The sequence below is a fragment of the Gallinula chloropus genome, assembly GCF_964237585.1.
Source record: "Gallinula chloropus genome assembly, chromosome: 17".
NCBI lineage: Eukaryota > Metazoa > Chordata > Aves > Gruiformes > Rallidae > Gallinula > Gallinula chloropus.
This window is the reverse complement of record NC_140102.1, coordinates 222,107-243,024: the sequence shown is the minus strand read 5'-3', so window position 1 is coordinate 243,024 and position 20,918 is coordinate 222,107. Positions and strand designations below refer to the sequence as shown.

Below are 20,918 nucleotides of genomic sequence, written 5' to 3'. Positions count from 1 at the left end.
ATGCCCACGCCCGCCTTCTCCAAGCGCGGCGAAAGGCCTGGAAAGAAGTTGGGTTCTGGCGGTGGCGTTCAGCTCCGGGCCCGGCCCGGCCCGGCGGTGAGCGCTCCGCAGCGCGGGCAGGCGGGCGAGGGGGCGCGGGCGGCTCTTGTCTGCTGTTGCGCCGGGGCAGCCCGGGCGCGGCGGTGCCCGAGGCGGGCAGCTCGGCCGGCTCGCCTGCGCCGCCCGCCAGCGCTGTGCAGCGCGGGTCTTCGGCCGGAGCGCCTCGGGCAGCGGGAGGGCGGCCTTGGGGCCCGGAGCCCGGGGCGGCCCGTGGCGCGGCAGGAGCTTGGGGCGGCCCCGGCTCCCCGAGCGGGTGCTGGCGGGCGGCGTTGATGCTCTCTTTCTCCCCGGCAGCAGGAAATGGCAGCGCTGGGCAGATCCTGTCAGGGCATCCCGGCGCGTCCAGCCGCGGAGTTCCTCCAGGCCCCGGCTGGTGCCCCCGACCGCCACGGCCCGCTGGCCGCCGCGCGGGACGAGCCGGGGACCGGCGCCCTGGGCCACAGCCGTCTGCAGCCGCCCATGGTGATAATGGCCGGGAGCGGAAACGATGGTGCTGATGGCGGTGGCTCCTCCGGCCTGTACCTGCAAAACAGCTTCGACGTCGCCGCTCTGGCTGCGCTCGGGAGTTACAACGAGGGCCTGACAGTGGCCCCGGTGGGCTCGTTCACGAGCGCGGCCCGCCCGCAGGGCCTGCACCAGCCGCAGGCCCACAGCCAGTAAGTGCGCAGCCAGGGCCCGCCGGGACGGGGAAGGAGCGTTCGCGGCCGTGCTGCCGTGTGACGTGAGCTTTCCTTTCCAGATAGGTTACCCCTTGTTTCCGTCTAGCAGTGTTTGGCTTGTGCAGGGTTAAAATTGTGGTTTTGTCTGACAGCCATGAAGTTCTGGGGGCAGGGGCTTTCTGAAATGAAAGCAATACCGAGTTTGCCCACGTCCTTCTAAGCTTCTGTGCTTATTTTTTTTAACTTGCTCTTCCTCTTACCTGAGCACAAGCCCCTTAAGTTATTCTATATATTGTTGTTTGGTCATATTTAATTTCAGCATGTCACGTTGTCAGACAGTGTATTAAGAGGCTAAGGCTGGATCATGTGTTGGTTCTTGAAGCATTTAAACTTTAGCAAAAAGTTGGTCTTGCCCCTTGTGGAAAAAATAAGTACTGTAAAGGAGGAGAAAACAGAATGGAATTCTGCTGGGAGAACTGAGTATTCACAGCTGCCTTTAACTTAATTTGGAACAAGTGGTCATTTATTGTCCAGAACTTCCACTCCCTTCACAGCTGGTGATGTACTGCAACTGTTGCTTTTTGCTGCAAGTGTAACTTTAAAAGGGAGGAAAATACTGTTTGAAAATTTGGAAGCTAAACAGCCATTTGTTTTTCTTTTGTAGCATCTCAGTTCGCTGTGGAAAGAAGCATAAGCTACAAGAGGAGGCAGAAGGGTAAATTAAATTTGTCTTTTATAGCCTGAAAAAATCTTAATTTGCTTTTTGTTTTTTATAAAGATTTAAGCACATCTCACCTACAACATACGCAGGATGGGAAGTACTATGTTGTTTCCATTTTGAACTCTTCCTTTTAGCTGCACATAAGCCCAAATCCCTTTCAGTTATCTAACTAACTGTGTAGCACTGATTTTTCTTGCACGGGTATCCACATTTTAATAAGAGCAGTGTGGATTTATTTCTGTTGTGGAGGCTTTGTATCCCAAATCTATTGGCATGTACGTGGTTGGCTATAAGGTTTTTCTTGTGTAGAATGCCACATGTCTCTCTTGATAACTGTAAACTTGTTTTGTTTCCTAGTTGTCCTGTGAGGAAGAAGAGACTGACAGGAGCCAAAAATTGTCCTTTGAATCCCAACACTGAAGAATGGATTCTCTGTGCAGGTCAGCAGGCAGCTGGGGAGGTAGCAAGTCAGTATGATGGCAGCGGTCCTGAAACTGCCACGTTAGAAATTCCCTGTGAAGAAATGGATCAGACAATGGGGGAACAGCAATGCGAGGTTGCTCGCAGGAAGCTTCAGGAAATTGAGGACAGGTAAATGCAGGGATTGAGTAGACTGGCTTTGCTGAGCTTTCCCTTTTTTTGGGGGGGAGGGGGCATTAAGGGTTAAATCTAGACCTTGGCAGTGTGATCACACTACTGTAAGCCTGAGATGAACCTTCGGTTGAAGTGATTCCTTTTTAGGCTGTCTGTGGTCCTGAGTCTGGGGGCTGATACACTGATCTGAAATCGAGGATGCTAGAGCAAGAGATGCTGAATAAGTAACCACCTTTTCACGGTCATTGTGCAGCATCAGAGTAGCATAATGGGGTTTTGTGCTCTCTTGTGAGTATCCAGAGCTCAAATTTTAACGGGTGTTATCTGGTCAGACTTGAGCTCAGCATTTTTCAACTACTTGCAGCTTGTTCTGTGAGTAAGATTTCTAAATGCTCAAGGTAGATGTGAATTTGTCAGTGTAGAGAATACCATGAACCAGAGGGAGCTCTCTGCACATATGCCATAATGCTGAGGTTTGTGTTGCTGTTGAATGCCAGATGGCCTGGTACTGGGGTAATGGGGTGGCAGTGGGCAGGCTACTGCAATCATTTATTAAACGTACTGCACATTCTTGCCTTTGAAAGTTGATTGCAGTGGCTTAGTATTCCCAAATACCTAAAATGACCACTGCAGACAGTTGTTAGAAAAGCCAAAAGTTATATAAATTATACAACAAGATTTTTTTTTAGATGATTACTCCATAGATGATGCCTGAAGGGAAGCAAGGTACTGTTAGATTCCCCCCCGCCTCCCACCATGGGTAAATCTGTATCTTGATTATCTTGCTATTTCTGCATTACAAAGTCTGCTTTGGACCTTTCAGAGGAATTGCTCTTCATCCTTCCCACTTACTCTGCTAAATTTTCTTTAAAAGGTTTACAAAAAACCAAAGGAGATACCTCCAGTTTGTTCCAAATGCTTCAGTTTTTTGTGCTGCTTTAATCTCTGAGAAATGGGTGCAGTGTCTTTAAAGTTTAAGAACTGTATTCAGTACAGATTTTTCAGTAACTCTTGAAACTGAGATATGGGGAATTGAGCAGGAAAAGCTGCTGCATAACTCAGACTTCCTGCACTGTGACTAAAGCATACCCTTTCCCCTGAAGGGAATATGTTTGTCCTCACCTAGTGCATGTCTGCGGTGCGCGCTGCTGGACAACGCAGGCACACCGCAGCTAGCTCAGGTACCAGAAGTGGCACAGCTGCCCAAGTGGCTTCAATGGTAACAGTCATCCTTAGGGTATCCTGGCCCAAGAGAGACTTGTGTTAACATGGCCCCGCTGCTTCTGGTACCCAGCCCAGGTCAGATTCCTACACTGTACAGTGCAGTGCACGTGGATATAACTGTAGTCTGCAGTGGATGTGCCTGTTAACAGTATGCTCAATAGTGTTTATCTCCCTCTTCCCCCTCCGTTCCTAGGATAATTGATGAAGATGAGGAAGTTCATGCTGATGGAAATGTTAGCAATCTGCCCACTCTTATCCTGTCAGATACCCTTAAGAAAGGGATGAAGAGGGATTTTGGTGAAGTCCTGACAAAGAAAATAATAGAATCTATGTAAGTTCTGGAGGAAATCATGGTGCTATGTAGCTAACACATGCAAATGAAAAGAGAGACCCAGTCTCTTGTTTGTGGAGATGTCTGGAATTACTGCATGATGCAGTCACTGTTGTGTAACAAACCATTTCACTGGTCAAAAATAGGAAAAACTCTCCTAACGTACAAGAGAAGTGTAATTGTAGTGGTCATGAAGCTGCCTGTTTTGTACTTCTCATTTGTACAGAGTGAAATCTGTTGAATGAGCCATTATATCTGGCTCATCTGTATACATCACTTCTATGTATGTGAGTTTCCAAAAGAAGGTCCTAAAGTGTGACCCATGGTAGACATTGAGTTTGGTATAAAAGAAAAGAAACACAGGGTTAGAACTAGAAGTAATGGAACTACTTAAGGAAGAGGAGATTTAATAGAGGGGGGGAAAAAAGGCATGTGGATTCTGGAATATAGTTCCAGGCTAACACAAAGGATGAAGATGCTCACTGATCTTCTGCATTTAATAGTTGTGATTGGAGAGCTTAAATTTAACTGAGACTCACCCCTTCTAGGAGCCGTCCTTCTATGGAGCTGGTGCTTTGGAAACCTCTTCCTGAATTTCTCACAGATAAACTGAAGTCTGGTTCTGTAAAGGACTTCAAGCAGCAGAGTACAGAAGGGTGTCAGCCTAAGCAGTCAGCACCAGGAGCTGCTTTTGACCCACAGACTGCAACATTCCCTGAATCACAACAGACTGCCATGTCTCCAGATCCATATGCCAGTGTGGGCATCTCTGGGTGTGCCGAAGAAGAAATGGAGCTGTAGATGCCAGATTTTAGACTGGAAGTGGTGAGCTTCTGATGTTTTTTTGTTGCTGTTTGTTGATTCCCTCTTTCTGGTTTGATGTGTGAATCTGAAGTTTTGTTACCTGCTTTTGGTTTTCCTACTAACAACCATAAGAATGTGGATTGGCCAGACACAACTTAAGGAAACCAGAAGAAAAGAAAAAAAGAAAACCCCAAGATTTCTGTACTCCAGTCTGTTACATGGTTTTGTTTTTACTGAGGAGAAGGCACTCCAGGGGCCTTTGGAACAAGGAAGTAGTTTTTCATCTTGTTTAATTGTGAAATACCCTGTTAATTGTCCTTGGCAAAGTATAATATCCAAATATTGAATGTAACTATGGCTTAAGCCACATCTTTCACTTACTGAGCCGTTAAGACTTAGGTGCACATTCTATGATTGGTCAGTTAGTATAATTTTAATTATCAAAAGGTAGGGAAAGGAAAAAATACTTTCGAGCCTGGTGACAAACAGAAGAGTAATTCCTGTGGAAATACAGCTTTTCAGGAGGTTTCATCTGTGGCTGTTTTCTCTTTGCCTGGTTTGTACTTGGTACAAACTCACCTGTAGAAATCATACATCCTGCAGGGTGGAAGGGAAAGAATGTTACAGCTGAGCATAAGCTACTTGCTTTGTAGAAAGTAACTCCAGGTACTAAATTGCAAGATATCTACTAATTTTAGCCATCTTTGGTTCATTGGCTCCTAAATTGTACTTGTGGGTTTTTGTTGCCCCCCTCCCTGTATGATGGAGAAAACTAGTTCTCAGCCAGTTGTTTCACATCTTATATTGTGCTATGAGTCTTTGTATGCATTGAGTTGGAAGTCAGTTGAAGACAGTGTAACTTTTGATTATGTAAACAGCATCTCTTCATTTCCACAAACATGGTAAGTAAATCAGGTAACAGGCTGCTTTTCTGGCATAAAGAGGGTCAGATACTGATTATCGTCTGTAACCAAGCGTGCCAGTGCTGGCATTGGTGGTGAAGATGATGCTTGCCTTCTTCCTGAAGGAATCTAGACTTAAAATTTAAGCCAGAACATGTGCCATTAATGTAATATCACACAGCTTATACAGATATATGCCAAAGGAATTTCTTAGGGTGTTAAGGAATCCTCAGTGAGTTACTGCTTGTACCTTTACTCAGGCCACAACAGTTCTGTTATGCTTAAAACCCTTAAACAAGGCAGAGAATCTCATCTGTTCTTAACTCCTGGAGCTTTCTCAGAGATGCTCGAATTGAGGCTTTTCATAAGAAACCAATTTCCAAGCACAAGGTTCTCTAAAGAGTCTCAGCATTCCAGTCTGATCCTGACAATTTGCTAAAGTAAAGGAGCAAGTACACAGTATTGCAGCTGTTTGTGTAAGAAAATCTACTGTTCCTTTGCCCAGCTAATTGATGATCTTTCTGATGATATTTTTTACTGTTGAATAGGCCATAGTCAGTAGTTTAAAATCAAGCTTCTCTCTTTGCAGTCACCCTTTCATCTTTTGGTTGGCAGCAGAAGCTTTGTTCAAAGGATACCCCTGCTTGTTAAATCCTGTCTGTCTTGCAGCTCATGTTGAAGGTTGTATGAAATTTGCTGTCTCTTGCTAAAACATTTCAGAGCTTCACTAAAAACATTCCAACGTTTGAATAGGTACTACTCAGGAAACCAGCATGTAGCTTCACTGTCCTGGAACTTTTATTACGTTGAAGAACGTGTGCAGGTTTATCTGGCTGTTATGTCTAACTTCATTTCAGGTCTGCTGTAAATCTCTTGCATGTACAGTGTGAAATTCTGGTTTTAAGCTTGCAGGGTTATAGTGAAAGTTCAAGGTTGGAACTATTTTAGCTGATAGCTCTGAATTCTAAACAAACTGAAAAGAAAACATAAAAATATAAAGAATTGGAAGCCATCTCAGCAACACTACAGTTGCAGCAGAGGTTGTAGAAAACCCCGGGAGGTCTAAAGACATCAAATCTAGATAGATTTTTTTTTTTTCACTTCTTAAAGATGACAAATTGCAAATCAGATTTGCATAAGAAATGTTTGCAGAAGGCTTTTAAGCATATTTTTTCCTGTTATGCTTGTACCAAAGGCTGACTTTCAGAGGTGCATTTCCTCTTGTCTTATGCTAATATGACATCACTGACCCCTGGTATTCTGCCATCTGAAACAAGAATATAGTGGTGGGCTGTTGACAGACAGTGAGATGCAGGGGCAGGGGGGAAATGTGTTCAAGAAACTTGCTTTAGTAGAAAACTTTTTTGTAATACATTTCTGCCCTTGTGATAGGAGAGAACAGGGTTGAATGGCTTCAGTGGGTGGGGAGGAGCGAGGTAGAGCAGGAATTGAGTACCTAGGAGGACTGAGCAGGGTTCTTGCTGTGTCATTTAGGAGAGGGTAAGAACTGCTGGATATTTCCAAACTTCTGTATTTGTAAGAGTTCACTTGTTGTTGGCTTCCTTAAAAGAGTTGTTATCGCTGTTTACAAGCAGGATGGCAAATGTAATGCAGTATTAGGAAAAACTTTATTTTGAAATATGGAAGATCTGATTCTGGTCTGTCTTCTCTTGGGACCAAATCACCCTTTGTATGTCAGTTTTCAATAAATTTTCTAAAATATTTTTAGATGGCTGTGTTTCATTCCTAATGAAAGTGGAAAATCTTGAGAGCTTATGTCAAGTCTTCCACCTGGAAGGTAAATGTCTGGCTGAAGATTTTTAATGTAATTGCATAATCCCAAGGGCATCACTACTTCTTTTCTGCAGGGTCCAACAGGGGAGGGGTACAACAGCAGGGTAGAATAAACTTGAACCTGCCAGAAAGGAAGAGTTGCTGTAAATCTGGTGACACGAAGGCCTCTTAACAGAGCAGAGAGGTACCAAAAGGTGTTGCTACAGCCTGTGTTTTCAGATCTTGCATTTTATTTCAGGACCCACTGTCCTGTGGGTTTAGACTGGTGTAAACCCTGACCCTGCTCTGGTGTCTGGCTGAGAGTGCCCTGGAGATGGGGAGAACTGGGAGATGGTAGGGACAGGAAGGGTGTCTCTGTTTACAGAAACAACACTGGGGAGAGGGACAGGATTTACTTAGGCAGGGACTTAGACCAGCACTTGTAATTGTGTCTTGTCTCAGTGAGCTAGAGCAGGCTGCAGATGATTATTAAATCAAATGGAGGTGTAACAGACATGTGAACTGCTGGGCCTGGATTCGTGCTGCCTGTGGGGCAAGTAGGACTCCCAGACCAGAAGTTAGGGCAAGAGGAAAGCAGATGTCCTAAGCACACTGCAAAGGTGAAAGCTTTACATGTGTGCTACTCTTCCCTCTGTTGCCCTAGCTTTGCCTGGGTTTAATTTAACTTAGCACCTCTCATCTACAGGAAGATCTCTGGTAAAGAACCTCTCATGACAGTTTAAATTCTCACACTTAGATCTGGGGATGATATAATATATAAATATGCATATTAAAAACCCCAAACCCCTCATCCTGCCTTGGTAGCACCTTAGTGGCCTCTAGGAAAAAATATTCATGCTAATAGTAATTCTGAATGCTATTAGGCTTCCAGGCAAGCAACAAGAATTGCTTGGTGCTTTTAGGGGCAGAGATCTCAATAAATACTAGCAGCTTGTCTTGGAACCTAGTGCTTTCAGTAAAACAGACAAAGCATGCCAGGAAATAGCTGTAAAGTTGAAAAAGAGCAGCAGAATCATGTAAATATTACACCACTGAGCACGTTTGTCCAACGTGCTTAACAGGGTTTGGTGTGAACCTGGCAAACAGGGTCCATTTCCCAACACGATGGAAATGTGACAGTAACACGGTTTTCCTTGGGTTCTTTTAGCATTACAGATCCGATGCTTTGGAGGCACAAAATGAGCTCAGCCGTGGGGGGGCTGAACGGGTCGGGGCTGGAGCTGCCTCGCACAGCCGCACAAGCGCCCGGGCTGGCGGTGGAAGGGGTGACCCACACCTGGGACCTCACTCGGTAAAGCAACTGTAGAAACAGCTGTTGAGGAGTATCTGTTTCACTTCAGCTTGCAAGACCTTTACAGCTCATCTGTGGTCACAAACGGTGCTGCAATAGCCAAACAGCAGCGTCTGAACCTCCAGAGGGGCCAGGGCCGGGTGACGGGCGCAGGCAGCGTCCCGCTGCTTGGGTGGGAAGCCCCGTGTCGCGCAGGCAGCACTGGAGGGGGGGTGCGGGGTGTGTGTGGAGCCTCAGCTCTTACTGCCTTTCAGAGCAGCTGGTTGCAGATGAGAGGGACAGAGATCCAGCACTAGCAACGTGTTTCAGTCTGCGCAGCAAGGTGTTTTGGGCTCCAGGACAAAAGAAGATGTTTAGGTAGCAAAAGCATTAGCCCTAGGTAGTTTGTTAATTATTGGCAAAGCCCTTATTTTCAGGAGCTACTAAAATGGTGGGATATTGGTTATCAGTTCCCATGTTTAAGTGGTGCTTAGTCTGGTCACAGTAGCTTGTCTAGGTGCACAGAAAATGCAGTTCTAATGTTAGACATCACATGAGTGAAACTGGACTGAGAAACATTCTTGATAACCTGAGATAGCTTTAGTGAGACAGCGTGTATCACCAGTTCTACTTGATGTAGAACTGGGATCAGCTCCCAAAGCAGCAAAAGTAAGAGCCTCACAGAGGGCAGGCCATGTCTGTGCAGTCTCCAACATCAAATTTGCAAGCACACATTACCTGGAAGGACTGTCACCCAGCGGACACAGTTCCATCAATTACTTCTATTGCACTGTCTTTTAGAGGCCAGTTGCCTTGTGTGACAGCAGGAACAGCCACAAGAACAGGGCGGGAGTTGCACATCTTCAGTGCACTCATCTCAACCTTCCTCTAGCCCAGAGGAAAGTACAGGAACTATCCGTCCTTTCCTGGGTGCTACTTTCAACTATTTAATACTCATTCCTGTTATCGAGGCTAGAAAATTTAGAGCTCAGTTTTAAAGAGATTAAACTTCTTCCTTAGATTACTTCTGCTGTACTGAAATCTGGATTTTTATTTTATGTGAAGCTCTAATAATCCTGAGAGAAGCAATGCAGAGTTCACTTGCCCGTTTGCTTTTTGGACTCAACGTATTTGGTACTAAGGGTTCTCTTACCCCTCATTTCCAGCTTGAAAGTAAAGCAGTTTATACTCAGATTAAAAAAACACCAGCCTTCCAAGTTTCCACTATATTGCACAGCTCTGGTTCTTACTGCTGTCCAATATTCAGCTGAAATGCTCTATTACAAGCTAGGTTAACTCAAGTTTGTAACCCAGAGCAGTCCTGTCACCTTGAATGTTAGTGACCAATAGCTTCCTGTCCCATGCCCCTGTTTCCTTCCTTCTCCCACCTCACTTTATTTTTGTCAAAAAACAATGCAAGACGTGAGATGGCATTTAAACCAAGAACAGTTGTTCAGACACCTGGAACAGCTCTCTCAGTATAGAAATTAAAGGTTCTTCTCTATCATTTCAATTCAGTGTTTTCAGTACTGTGATGTTGGAACAAATCTTACCCTGGTATGTGAAGTTAACTCCTGCCAATTTGTGCTTCAGGAATTCCTATGGGGAACAACGAACCCACACCCTTCTCACCCCACATACATCTTGCACTACTTCACAAATACTAGACATGCCACTTGCACTGTGCCCACAGTCACTCACAACCAGTATTTTGAATGGCATCACTTACCAGCAGGCAGACACTACAGTAATTTTAGCCAGACATGAAGCTACTGCGACCTGCGTTCCCTCCTCAGGATGCAGATTTTGCTCTAGCAGCTCCAGCCACCATACAAACCCATCTACTTTGAGAAGGGTTTGTAACATCAAGTGCTCCCTGAAAGAAGCTGCCAAAGCATCCAGCTACGTACACCACAGATGTGCTGCTGCACTGGTACATTAAGGTTGTGTAAGGACAAGACACAGAGATACCTAAACTCTTCTGCTGCATCGCACTTTAATTGCACCAATACAGTTAAATATTAAATGGAGAAAGCAACTCTACATAGCAAATGGAAAACAAGCATTTACATAGTAAATCTGCAAGATGTACAGACTACTTTTAGCCCAGTTGTCTATACATGACTATCCCACTGAAGGTTTGGTGTTAAAGTCATTTTAAACAGAAAACAAAATTGACATTTTTAGGTTCATGTAGAATTGGCAAGTTATTGAGAAATAAGCTTTCCTTCCTCAGAGAACACTCATGGGAGTGGGGGGAGGCCAGGCTACCCTGGACTTCCCTGTACCAGGAGAAATGCATTAGCCATCGCTCCTGTCTGCTAGCGTGGGTAGAAGTGAGCAACACTTTCTGAACACACTGGATTTCCCCCACACGCCAGAAAGGGTCAAATCCTGTTATCCTGCCAGGATAGTCACCCAAAGGAAGTGAATACTACCAAGTTAGACACTGATCAGTTGCGGAAAGAGTTCATTGGCAAAGCTATCCTCCCAAGCACAGTCAGTGTCAAGAGGAGAGGACATGTCACTGAAGGGCGACAGGGATCCTTCATATCCAGAGTCACTACAGGCATCCAACAGATAGCTTGAGGCTGCAAGGCTACGATGAGAGGAGAGCAGATGAGAGATGCCCAGTTCAGGCATGAAGCTGTCTACAGGTTCCTCTTTCACAGATACTGGGACCTCAGGGGTAGTTTTGTCTTCGGATGGGGAGAGAGATACTTCCTCAATTTTCACTAGCATATTGGTTTGGTTGCCCATTTTAACAGGAATCTCCAGTATTAGGGGTTTTGTGTACACATGATCAAACTTGATCAGTTCATTAATGGCCTCCAGCTTAGCTGGTGAGGACCCCAAAGAGGGAGAGGGGGAGGTTGGTATGGAATTTGTTTCTCCAGAGATCTCTTCATCCAGCTTCTCCAGGCATGTTGACTCTGAATCAGCATATTTGAGAAACATCTCTGGGTCGAGACTGTCCAGAAAGCCCAGTAGAAGATCAGACTGCAGAATGAAACACAGTTTGAGAAAGGCAGACTACTACTGTTAGAAGAAAACACTAGTTGTGGCATTTATTAACCCTGACATAACTGAGCTTTATCAGGAACACAACTACTATAACAGAAAACAAGTCAACTATAGGAAATCATCAAGTGACTTTACATCCAGAAGTTACTCTAGTCTTAAATCCACAGTGATTCTGAATCTCACTGGCAGTCTGGACAGGAACAGACACTCACCTCTGAGTCTGAAGAATCACTGCCATCAGAATCCACGTGGAAGCTATCAGAAATAGTGACTGCTGGGCCTGCACCTGCTGCAGAGGAACACGTAGTCTGAGTGCTGCGGACTCAGCGGACCCGGTCACCACTCTAATCTCATCCACCTGCGATTCCATCTCAACCTGTGCCAAGGACAAACACACAGTCAATCACACATGCTCTGGCAGACAGCACGGTACAAAATCCCAAAGATCACACTCTTCCCACGATGGCTTTCAACATTAGATGACCCATGTGTTTTGTGAGTGGGAGCCTGCAGGTAAGATCACTTCCAAAGCTGGCTCAAGCTTCCATGTGTTTACAGGTTTATTTTGGCCATCACTTGACTTTGTTCTCCACTACACCCTCTGTTCTTTTGAGGCAGCCACACGTGACTGTAACAGTTACCACATTTCTATACAACAATGTTGAAGAACAGAAAAAACACTCTTAAAACAGCCTGGAACTAGTTGGTTCCCCGTCTCCCACTCTACCAGTGGCACCCGCTTCAGGCTCCTCGCCTGTCCCGTCTGTAGGAAAGCCTCCGTCTGGAGGTCAAGAGCGTTCCCGGCCGCTGAACCACCCTCCGCACTGCACAGCGGGTTAAGGCGAGAGCTCTCGGCACCGGGGCTGCTGCCGCCGCCCCGCAGTTACCTCCAGCCCCCGCTGAGCGAGCGGACGAGCCGCGGGCGCGGGGGGAGGCTCACCTGGGACTCGCTCTCCCCCTCCGTCTTCAGAGCGTCCAAGCCCAGGCGGCAGCGAAGCTCCTGGTTCTCCAGAGCAAGGTTACACGTCTTCTCCCGCAGCAGCTGGTTCTCCAGCAGCAGCTTCTGGTTCTGCAGAGAGCCGTGAGGCAGGGAGGCCGCGGCGCCGGCCACGGCCGCCCCCCGAGCCCGCCCAGCCCCTTACCTCCTCCTCCAGCTCTACGACCTGCTGCTCCAGCTCCGTCATCCGCGCCTTCTTCCTGTCCCGGGCGCTCTGGGCAGCCACACGGTTCTTCAACTTCCTGCGGGGCAGGGCGGCGGTCAACGCGGCCGGCACCCCGCGACCCCGCGGCCGGGCCCCGCGGCCGGGCCCCACTCACCTGCGCAGCGCCTTCTCCTCCGGGCTCAGATGGGTGAGCCGCTGCCGCTTGCGGGCCGGCTGCGGGGTCTCCGGGCCTGGGGCGGCTCCCGCAGGCAAAACAACGGAGAGCTGCCGCCCGGCCGCGGGGGCCTCGGCCGCTTTGCTGGGGATGAGGAGCAGCCGGGGGGCTGCGGCACCGGGCAGCGCTGCCATGACCAGCGGGGGCCGGCGGACAAGAGCAAAGAGCTGCGCGCTGCCCGGCACCACGACTCGCGCCCGGCTGCGGCCCCGGCGGCCCCGCACGGATATCCCCTATCGTGGCTTTTTCTCATTGGCCGCGGCGCCATGACGATGAGCCCGGACTAGCCTGTGATTGGCCTGCGGCTGGAAGCAAGGGGGGAAGTGAATTGCATCAGACGAGGGGGCTGGGGTGGGTGAGATGTCAGCCAGTGGTGGAGGGGCGGGGCCACCGGAGCTCGCGGGGCGCCCGAGGGTGAGGCCCCTCGGCCCGGATCGGCCCGGATCGGCTGTTCTCGGATCGGCCCAACTCGGCCCAGCTCGGCCCTGATCGGCCTTGCTCGGCTCGGCTTGGATCGGCCCGGTCCGGATCGCCTCGGCCCGGCCAGAATCGGATCAGATCGGATCGTCCCCGTCCGGTCCGGTCCGGCTCGGCCCGGCTCCGCTCTGCTCGTTTCGGCTTGGCTTGCCCCGGTCCGGATCGGATCGGATCGGCCCGGCTCGGCTCGGCTCGGCCCGGCTCGGTTCGGTTCGGTCCGATCCGGATCGGCCCGGTCCGGCTCGGCTCGGTCCGGATCGGCCCGGTTCGGATCGGATCGGCCCGGCTCGGCTGGGCTCGGCTCGGTTCGGCTCCGCTCGGCCCGGTCCGGATCGGATCGGCACGGCTCGGCTCGGCTCGGTCTGGTCCGGATCGGTTCGGATCGGATCGGCTCGGATTGGATCGGCCCGGTTCGGCTGGGTTCGGCTCGGCTCGGCTCAGATCGGATCGGATCCGCTCGGATCGGCTCAGATCGGCTCGGCCCGGCCAGGATCGGTCCGGTCCGGATCGGTCCGGATCGGATCGGATCGGATCGGACCAAATCGGCCCGGTCCGGCTCAGATCGGCTCGGTCCGGATCGGCTCGGCCCGCTCCGGCCCGGCCCCGCCCCGATCGGCTGTTCTCGGGTCGGGTCGGGCCGGGCTGGGCCGCGGGACTTTCTGCCTGGCGGTTCGTTGCCGCCCGCGCGTCGCTGAGCTGCGGAGGCGTCGCCGGGTCGAGGTGGGCGGCTCCGTTTGGGCGTTAGTGCGGGGGGGCCGAGCGCGGTCCGCGGCGGCGGCGCAGGTGAGGCTGTTGCTGCGGCCGCCTGTGCCAGAGCCGCGGGGGCGGAACCCGGGGAAGGGACAACGCCTGTGACTACACAAGTGGCGCGCGAAGGGGCCGCAGAGCGCAGGGGCGAGGCTGGCGGTCGCGGGCTGCGAGCTCGGGGCTGTCCGTCGGGCCCGGCCCCGGCTCAGGGCTGCGCCGCAGTGTCGCCTGGCGCAGGGCTGCGCAGTTGAGCCGTGGGCGGTGTCAGGTCCGCGGGGTCGGGGCGGGCACGAGTCACGTTCGGCGTCGCGGCCGCTGGAGCGCGGCTGGTAGCGGGTCGAGCCCGGCCGCACCAGCTCCTGCGACAGGTGCGAGGTGCTGAAGCTTCACTGCTTGCGTTAATTTGCACACAGAGTTTCAATGAGTTGAGATTTCAAACGGTGAGGGAAGAACAGGAGCTGTGCCAGGCGTGCACGGCACCGAGAACGAGCTCTGCCTTGTGAGGGTGGGCTTGTTCTGCCTCGCTGCAGCAGGACGTGGAGCTGAGAGTTCCCGTTGCCAGCTCCACAGCTCTGTGAGAAGCGCGGTGGCCTTTCGCAAGCCACTCCGCCTGAGTGTGGGATGTTGGTTCTGGCCCTGCTGAGCGCCTCTGGGACTCAGCACTGAGAACCATCTGCTGTTCCTTTCTGTGTCTTCTCTGGTCTTTTTCCTATAATTCCAACTCCCAGTTAGAAATCTCATTGTTTTCTAACAAGGTGCAGGTCCAATACTAATACCTTGTTCTGATCTCAGACATTTGTCCCAAGTAAGGTGCTTTTTTTACATCGGACAACCCCAGCTTGTGCTGCTCTGTGATATTTGTAGCTGTGCTGCTGAGACTGGCCATGATGTGTGATCTGTCAGAGAGATACCCAGATTTCTCAGCATTGTGGCTGAAAAAAAAACCCCCTAACTTTCTGTCTGTATGTGATTCAATTTTCTTTTTCCAATTTAATTTTATGTAGAACCAGAACAAAAGCATCTTCTTTTTGCAACAAACAATTGTGACCATGAATAAACATCAGAAGTGCAGAGACAGATAGGCTAGTCTTGGAACATGAGCCACTCCACACTGATGAGTGACCAGGCACAAAAGCTGGAAGCTGCCCTTGGCAATAGTCGTCTCTACTCTTACTAACACACGTGAACAGCCTGGTTTTGGCAGCAAAAGCTGGCAAAATAAGGGCACGACCCTGAAATCTAGTCCTGTCTAATAACTTTAGTAGCGTTGCTATGACTGGCAGCGATGTAGTTACTGAGAATACATGAAAGCTCACAAACACTATGTTACCACAGTCATCATATATTAAGTATTTTATTAAATACAGGGTTAGGTCACTGGGTAGAAGAGTTGCAAAGAGAAGTTCAAGAACGCTGTCTTGCATGGAAGCACCCTTTCAGAAAGCTTTAGTTAAAAGACTTAAAATATAATTCTGATTTACACCTCACTTTTTCTTTTTTTTTCCCCTTCCTTCCCCCAACTCACAGTTTGCACATTCCAGGGTTTGTGATTTTCTGATTTCAGTCATTGGTTTCAAGCCAGTGACCCACATGACAGTGCTTTAGCTACTCAAGAATGCTTCTCACCCTGCCTTTTAGTCCAGCACCACCAGCTGTCTGAAGGGCATCCCAAGGAGGGCACTGATGGCTGCCCGGCCAGAAACAACAGTAGTTCCTGTTAACACAGCTTTATGTTGTATGTTCCACATGGCCAACCCCCCAAAGGAAACAGTGTTGTTTAACAAAGGTGGAGAGGGTTTGCCCTTGCGTAATATCAGATACAGAGAGAGAAATATGAGCTGAATGTTATCTAAATATGGGAAAATGGGGAATAGAGGAAGGAAAGAAAATGGAAGAAGGGGGAGTAGAGAAAAGATGTAACTAAAAAGCACGGTCTGAGAAAAGAGCTTGTTTGCCCAATGTGCGTCTGAAAACACTTGGAAAGAGGCCCAGGGTCCCAAGTTCATGTCCACAGCTGGGGTATTCCCAGGTCTGTATCAATAGCTGATAAAACGAGTTTTGCAGCCTGTGGTGTTTGTAATGAACTTTGTATTCATTTTACTTATTCCTAAATGTCATCATTACACTTTGGAACTCAAGAGCACATCTCTCAAAATTGCAGTGCTCTCAGAGTCTGAGGGTGGAAAGCAGCCATTACCTCTCTGTATGAGACTACTGGCCTAGCTGCTGAGTTCATCATCAGCTGGAGCAGGGAAAGAGTTTCATTTCAGCCCCTTCAGAGTTGTCTGGGGTACTGACAGCACTTCCTTCTACTCTTAGCAGTTCAGGCTTTTTGGAAACATACTGTCCCTCCTGCTCTCTGTGGAAGGGTTGCTCTTAATTATTGTAGTAGGTAGGGACAATTTACAGGCAATGTGATAATAAAGCATACAGCACTTCTTGGCAGTCTGCAAGCCTAGCAGGAGCAATAACATACTTCTTCAGCAAAAAGGTGATACTCCTACAATCTGGGGTGTTATGCAGAATCCATATCCTTTGCCTGCTGCAGGGAACTGCATGCCATGGGAAGTGATGTCAGCTCTGCCTTCTCAACACTGCTCCAAGCAAGTCCTGCAGAAAGGTGGTTTTTGCCCAGCTGTCATCCTTTGTCCTTAAATACTTGTTACTGAGACTCTGCCTCATTGGCCTTTCTGATTGTTTCCAGTGTACCACCAGAAAAGACAGTCAGTCCAACTTGAAAGTGTCACTCTCCAGGTGTACTTTGCATTCCAGTTCCTTGTCCTCATGCTCCACCCTCATACATTACTGTACCTATTACTACCCAAAATTACAAGGAACCTTGTGTAGGTCTGCCCCAGTTCTGTCCTGATCTGTGTGGTGGGACACAGGCATAGGCTGGAGATTCTTTGATCATCTTTATGGTCCAGTCCTCTGACCTGCTGCTTTTGTGAGGAGGGAGACATCCCAGCACACTTGTACCTTGAGTGGCTCCTCTTCTCCCAGCACCTTCAGAACTTCATGCTGGAGTTCTGTCCCCATTTTCCCCACAGCAGTGTCCACAGCATCACTTGAGCGGGGCAGATCTTGTGACAGAGATCACATGCCCTCACAGCAGGCTTCTCTCTCCCCGTCCCAACACAATTCCTTCTCCCATCACCACAGCCAGTGAAGCCTTGCTTCTGATTCTCAAGGGAAGCCTGAGTTAACTCAAACAATGCAGTTGGTGTTTCTGGAACAAAGGTATGCTGAAAGTTGGCTAGAGGTTGGGCACTTTGCATGGCTGTTTTCAGGCAGGGAGGCTGCAGTTCCAGCACACTCAGGCACTGAGCTCACCTTAAAGCTGCCCTTGGCAGTGTAGCAGCACTGCCTACATTCACAGTGCTTGTGCCCTATTCCAGGGGTAGTGGTAGCTTAGTAGCAACAAATTTCTTTCAAGTAGCTCCAAAGTCAATCTTTGAAAAGAACAGTTATTCAGATGTAAATCAGAAGCTGGTCACTATCTTCAGCACCTCATAAAAAGGTAGGTGGGAAACACACTTCCCAAGGCCAACTGTGGATGCATGTATAGCAAATGGTTAACTTAAAAAATAGGAACCTCCATTGTCTCCCTCTCCTGTACTGATCTTTCTGCATCACAGGTTTTTTGGCAGCAAAACCATCTCATGCTTCATGGCTTCCAGCAGTTTGTACGTGCAGTTCCCTTTCTAGTGTTACAGAATACAAGATGGCAGATTTTTCTTAACAAGGTTTAATGATACATCTATTGTCTCTTTTTGGAGCGATGACAGTAAATTTAAGAAACCTATTGAAGAGCTCAGGATGTTCCTCGCATCTACATAGTATCCTCTTTGCCCTGAATTTCACTTGCATTGAAATTCACATCTGCTACTTTAGTTAGACTCCTCTGAAACACAAGAGTTCTCTGCTCTCAGGAAAGACCAGAAATTCACTAACCTACATCATTTTGTAGCAGTTGCATTTTTTTTCCAATTAGCTACTTTTTATTTCCCCCAGAAGGTGGACATGCTTATTAAACAGCAGAGATGTCAGTGTAGAACCAGCCTGCTAATCCCCACTTTCATCTGAAAACTGATCTCCTACTCCCACTGCCACTGGATGTCCATTACAAAGGGAAAGCCTACCTGCTTCCGAGGACATCCCCGTATTTTGAGATAAAGAGCTCTGGATTTGATTTGTTCTGTCAGACTGCGAAACAAATTCCTCTCGCATCTTCAGAGACTGGAGCACACCACCCATGGAAATTTAAAAGACAAGACCCCCACACCACAGTAAGCAGAAAGCCTTTGCTTCTCTCCAACCCTGTGCTACTGGTTTTGTATAAATGAAACATTACTGGAAAGCTTGGCAAACATTGGTCATGTAAACAGATTATTTATACATAGCAACTGGATGCCCTTGGTGGGATTTATGTCATCTGCCAGTCCCTGAGAGCCTCCACCTGGGAATCAGTGTTGGTTCAGCTAGCCAGGGAAGCAGGCTCAGGTCAGGGAAGCCTTGGTGGGTGCCCCAGCAAGCTGACATGTGAAGGAATCCCACAGGCCAAGGGGAGGTTGTGGTTGTGTCTTATTTTGGGGCTTCACTTTGTTGTTCTGGCTTCTGTTTCCAACCAACTTGCTTACTGTTGAGCCCATGTCTCTCCCACACCCTTCCTCTGGCCTTGGCTACTTCATTGCGTGGATCCCCATCCCTTTAAAAGGCCTAACTGTTGGCATTTCTGGTGCTTGGTTGCGGTTTGTCTGACTGTAATAACAATTCCCATGCTGTAGGCCTGCTTTAGCTCTTTGGCTGTTTTCTTTCCAGCTTGGTCCCAAGTTCCCTTGCGAAGGTTTCTCCATAGTGCTGGTGGGCAAATGTGGACCTGGAGGAGCTGGAAGATGCCACGTTTTAACAGGCTTTCCAAATGTGATAAAGGTCTTGTCTAAACCAGGGCGTAGAGTTGTGCACTGTGAGTTCTATCTGTAGATGTGATGCTGCTTGAGAGGTATTGCGCCCACCTTTGTACACTGATGCATGTCAGTACACTGGTGGTGGTAGTCATGAGTGAAAGAAGAAAAAGTAAGAGTACTACACTTAGTCAAGGTGATGCAGCGAGTGCCTCATCAGGGGTGATGTGCAGAATGTGCTTGAGCAGCACTAGAGAGACTGAACTTGCTGTTGTGCTGTCCCAGTGAACTGACAGCCTGTGTTCTGGGTGCTGTGTAAGTATTTAACAAGTTGAGCAAGCTCTCTGAGGAAAACAGCCAACTGTTGAAATCTCACACACCTAAAAGCTCCTGTTCCAGTAAGTTTTTCTGTTTGCACATCCTGGTTCAGAATTGGAACCTCTTCTTAGAAAATACTCTGGGAGGTAAACAGCTGAGCTTAGGAAAACTATTGGCAGAAGCTAGCTGGTCTTTGGGGCAGTGCCAGCTCTGGAAAGGAAATACCTTCTCTTATTTCTTGGTCATTCCCTAGGCTTTGAAATTCCTTTACAAGTTCAGGGCCCCTGAGAGTCCTGGCAACTTTCTTGTTTTGTAATTTTTAAATGATTTCCTTATATTCTTCCTTCATAGTGCCTTCACCTATGTCTGCATTTGGGATGCAGAAACCTGCCTCCAGTTGTCATAGGAGACACAGTGTGAAAAGAGGCAGAGGAATGTGGTCAGAAAATGTCAGGTTAGGAATCCGTTCTGTCTCAGCATTGGGTCAGCATGACCCAAAATGTGAATCATCCATCTCCTGCCTCGCACATGGGTTTGATCTGTTGAATGCACCACGGGCACAGGGTAGCAGCCTGTGTTCACAGAGGGACACGTCTGTTATGTTTCCTTTCTGCTGGCTTCATCCATTTCCTCTGTTAGCACTTGACCTTGAGGATAACTTATGTAAATGGGCAGGAACCGTTGAAACGCTTTATGTAATAATTAAATAGATCATATGCTAGTACTTGAATGTGTAAAAGGCAGTGATCTACGGTGATGAGAAGTGCCAGTCAGATCTGGTAACTTAGGCAAGTCATCAATGGAATACATGACCTAAGATGAAATAGGGCAAATGGTTGCTTAACTCACCTTCACATGAATGAATCAGCTGTTGATGGAGTAATTCATTCATTTTAGCCAGTCACATTTTAAGAATGCTTTTTTTGCTTTTGGTAGCTAGAAGTGGCTTTAATCATAGGAGTACTTCATACTGCAGAATTTATCCACAGCAATTAGTAGCTGGTACACTTTATCCATGTGCTTCAATCTTATTTTGTGTTGTTTACATATTGTTCACTTTATTACTTGAAGTAGGGCTGCATAAACAACAACTTACGCTGTGTATTTACTTCAGAAACACTAACAACAATGCTGAATTAAATACAGAAGTATCAATATTTAGGTTGTCTATGATTTCCAGGAATATGCAGGGTATGCTATTTCATTGGATGCTTCTTCAATATTATTAGTGAAGAAACTGTTAAGCACTGACATAACAAACACATAAAATTAACAATAATTAGGATTTAGTTGGGTTGCAACTGGAAATGAGTGGAGATGATATAGATCAACCGCGGGGGCAGGAGCCCCGCACAGGGCGCTGCATGGGTGCACTCAGGGGTAACTTGTGCAGGATGAATCGATACATTTTTTTTCCAGATTCTTTTAGTTCCCATCTGTCTTTGCAGAGGGATGGTCAAACAGCACATAGCAACAATTTCCTAAGGTTATTTCTTAGTATTCTTTTTTCTTTCTGTGGTAATCTGATCTGCTGTGGCTGCGTGCTTGGTGAGGACCTTGAGGGAATGCGTCACGTCCATCTGTACAGTGCTGCAGCTCCTGTGTGAACTTGTACTGTATGCTGGACAATAGTTTGCAAAAAAAGAAAAGGCTGCAGTTATCTGAATAAGGGT

General features: G+C 48.1%; 2 protein-coding genes across 3 annotated transcripts; one reads left to right on the top strand and one right to left on the bottom strand.

The window, feature by feature from the left end:
• On the top strand, positions 1-4,737 carry CCDC117 (coiled-coil domain containing 117; the record flags this gene model as incomplete). Its single annotated transcript, XM_084272241.1, has 6 exons — positions 1-96; positions 394-755; positions 1,423-1,473; positions 1,837-2,070; positions 3,491-3,628; positions 4,177-4,737. The coding sequence occupies 6 exons, from the start codon at positions 1-3 to the stop codon at positions 4,427-4,429; spliced, it is 1,134 nt and encodes a 377-aa protein (XP_084128367.1). The 3' UTR covers positions 4,430-4,737.
• A 6,344-nt stretch (positions 4,738-11,081) lies between these two features.
• On the bottom strand, positions 11,082-12,984 carry XBP1 (X-box binding protein 1). Of its 2 annotated transcripts, none has more exons than XM_084271910.1 (5): positions 12,740-12,984; positions 12,565-12,661; positions 12,363-12,491; positions 11,635-11,798; positions 11,082-11,398 (listed from the first exon to the last, which is right to left on the bottom strand). In XM_084271910.1, the coding sequence occupies exons 1-5, from the start codon at positions 12,931-12,933 to the stop codon at positions 11,212-11,214; spliced, it is 771 nt and encodes a 256-aa protein (XP_084128036.1). In that variant the 5' UTR covers positions 12,934-12,984; the 3' UTR covers positions 11,082-11,211. The 2 variants fall into 2 exon arrangements, with proteins under 2 accessions (XP_084128036.1, XP_084128037.1); XM_084271911.1 differs by having other exon boundaries at positions 11,635-11,711.
• Between the last annotated feature and the right edge of the window lie 7,934 nt (positions 12,985-20,918).

Excerpts from the sequence above, each read along its gene's own strand:
- XBP1 (XM_084271910.1), bottom strand. The coding sequence starts at position 12,933 with ATGGCAGCGCTGCCCGGTGCCGCAGCCCCCCGGCTGCTCCTCATCCCC. Across the intron at positions 12,662-12,739 it reads GAGGAGAAGGCGCTGCGCAG|GAAGTTGAAGAACCGTGTGG; the intron begins GTGAGTGGGGCC and ends CCTGCCCCGCAG. Across the intron at positions 12,492-12,564 it reads TCGTAGAGCTGGAGGAGGAG|AACCAGAAGCTGCTGCTGGA; the intron begins GTAAGGGGCTGG and ends GGCTCTCTGCAG.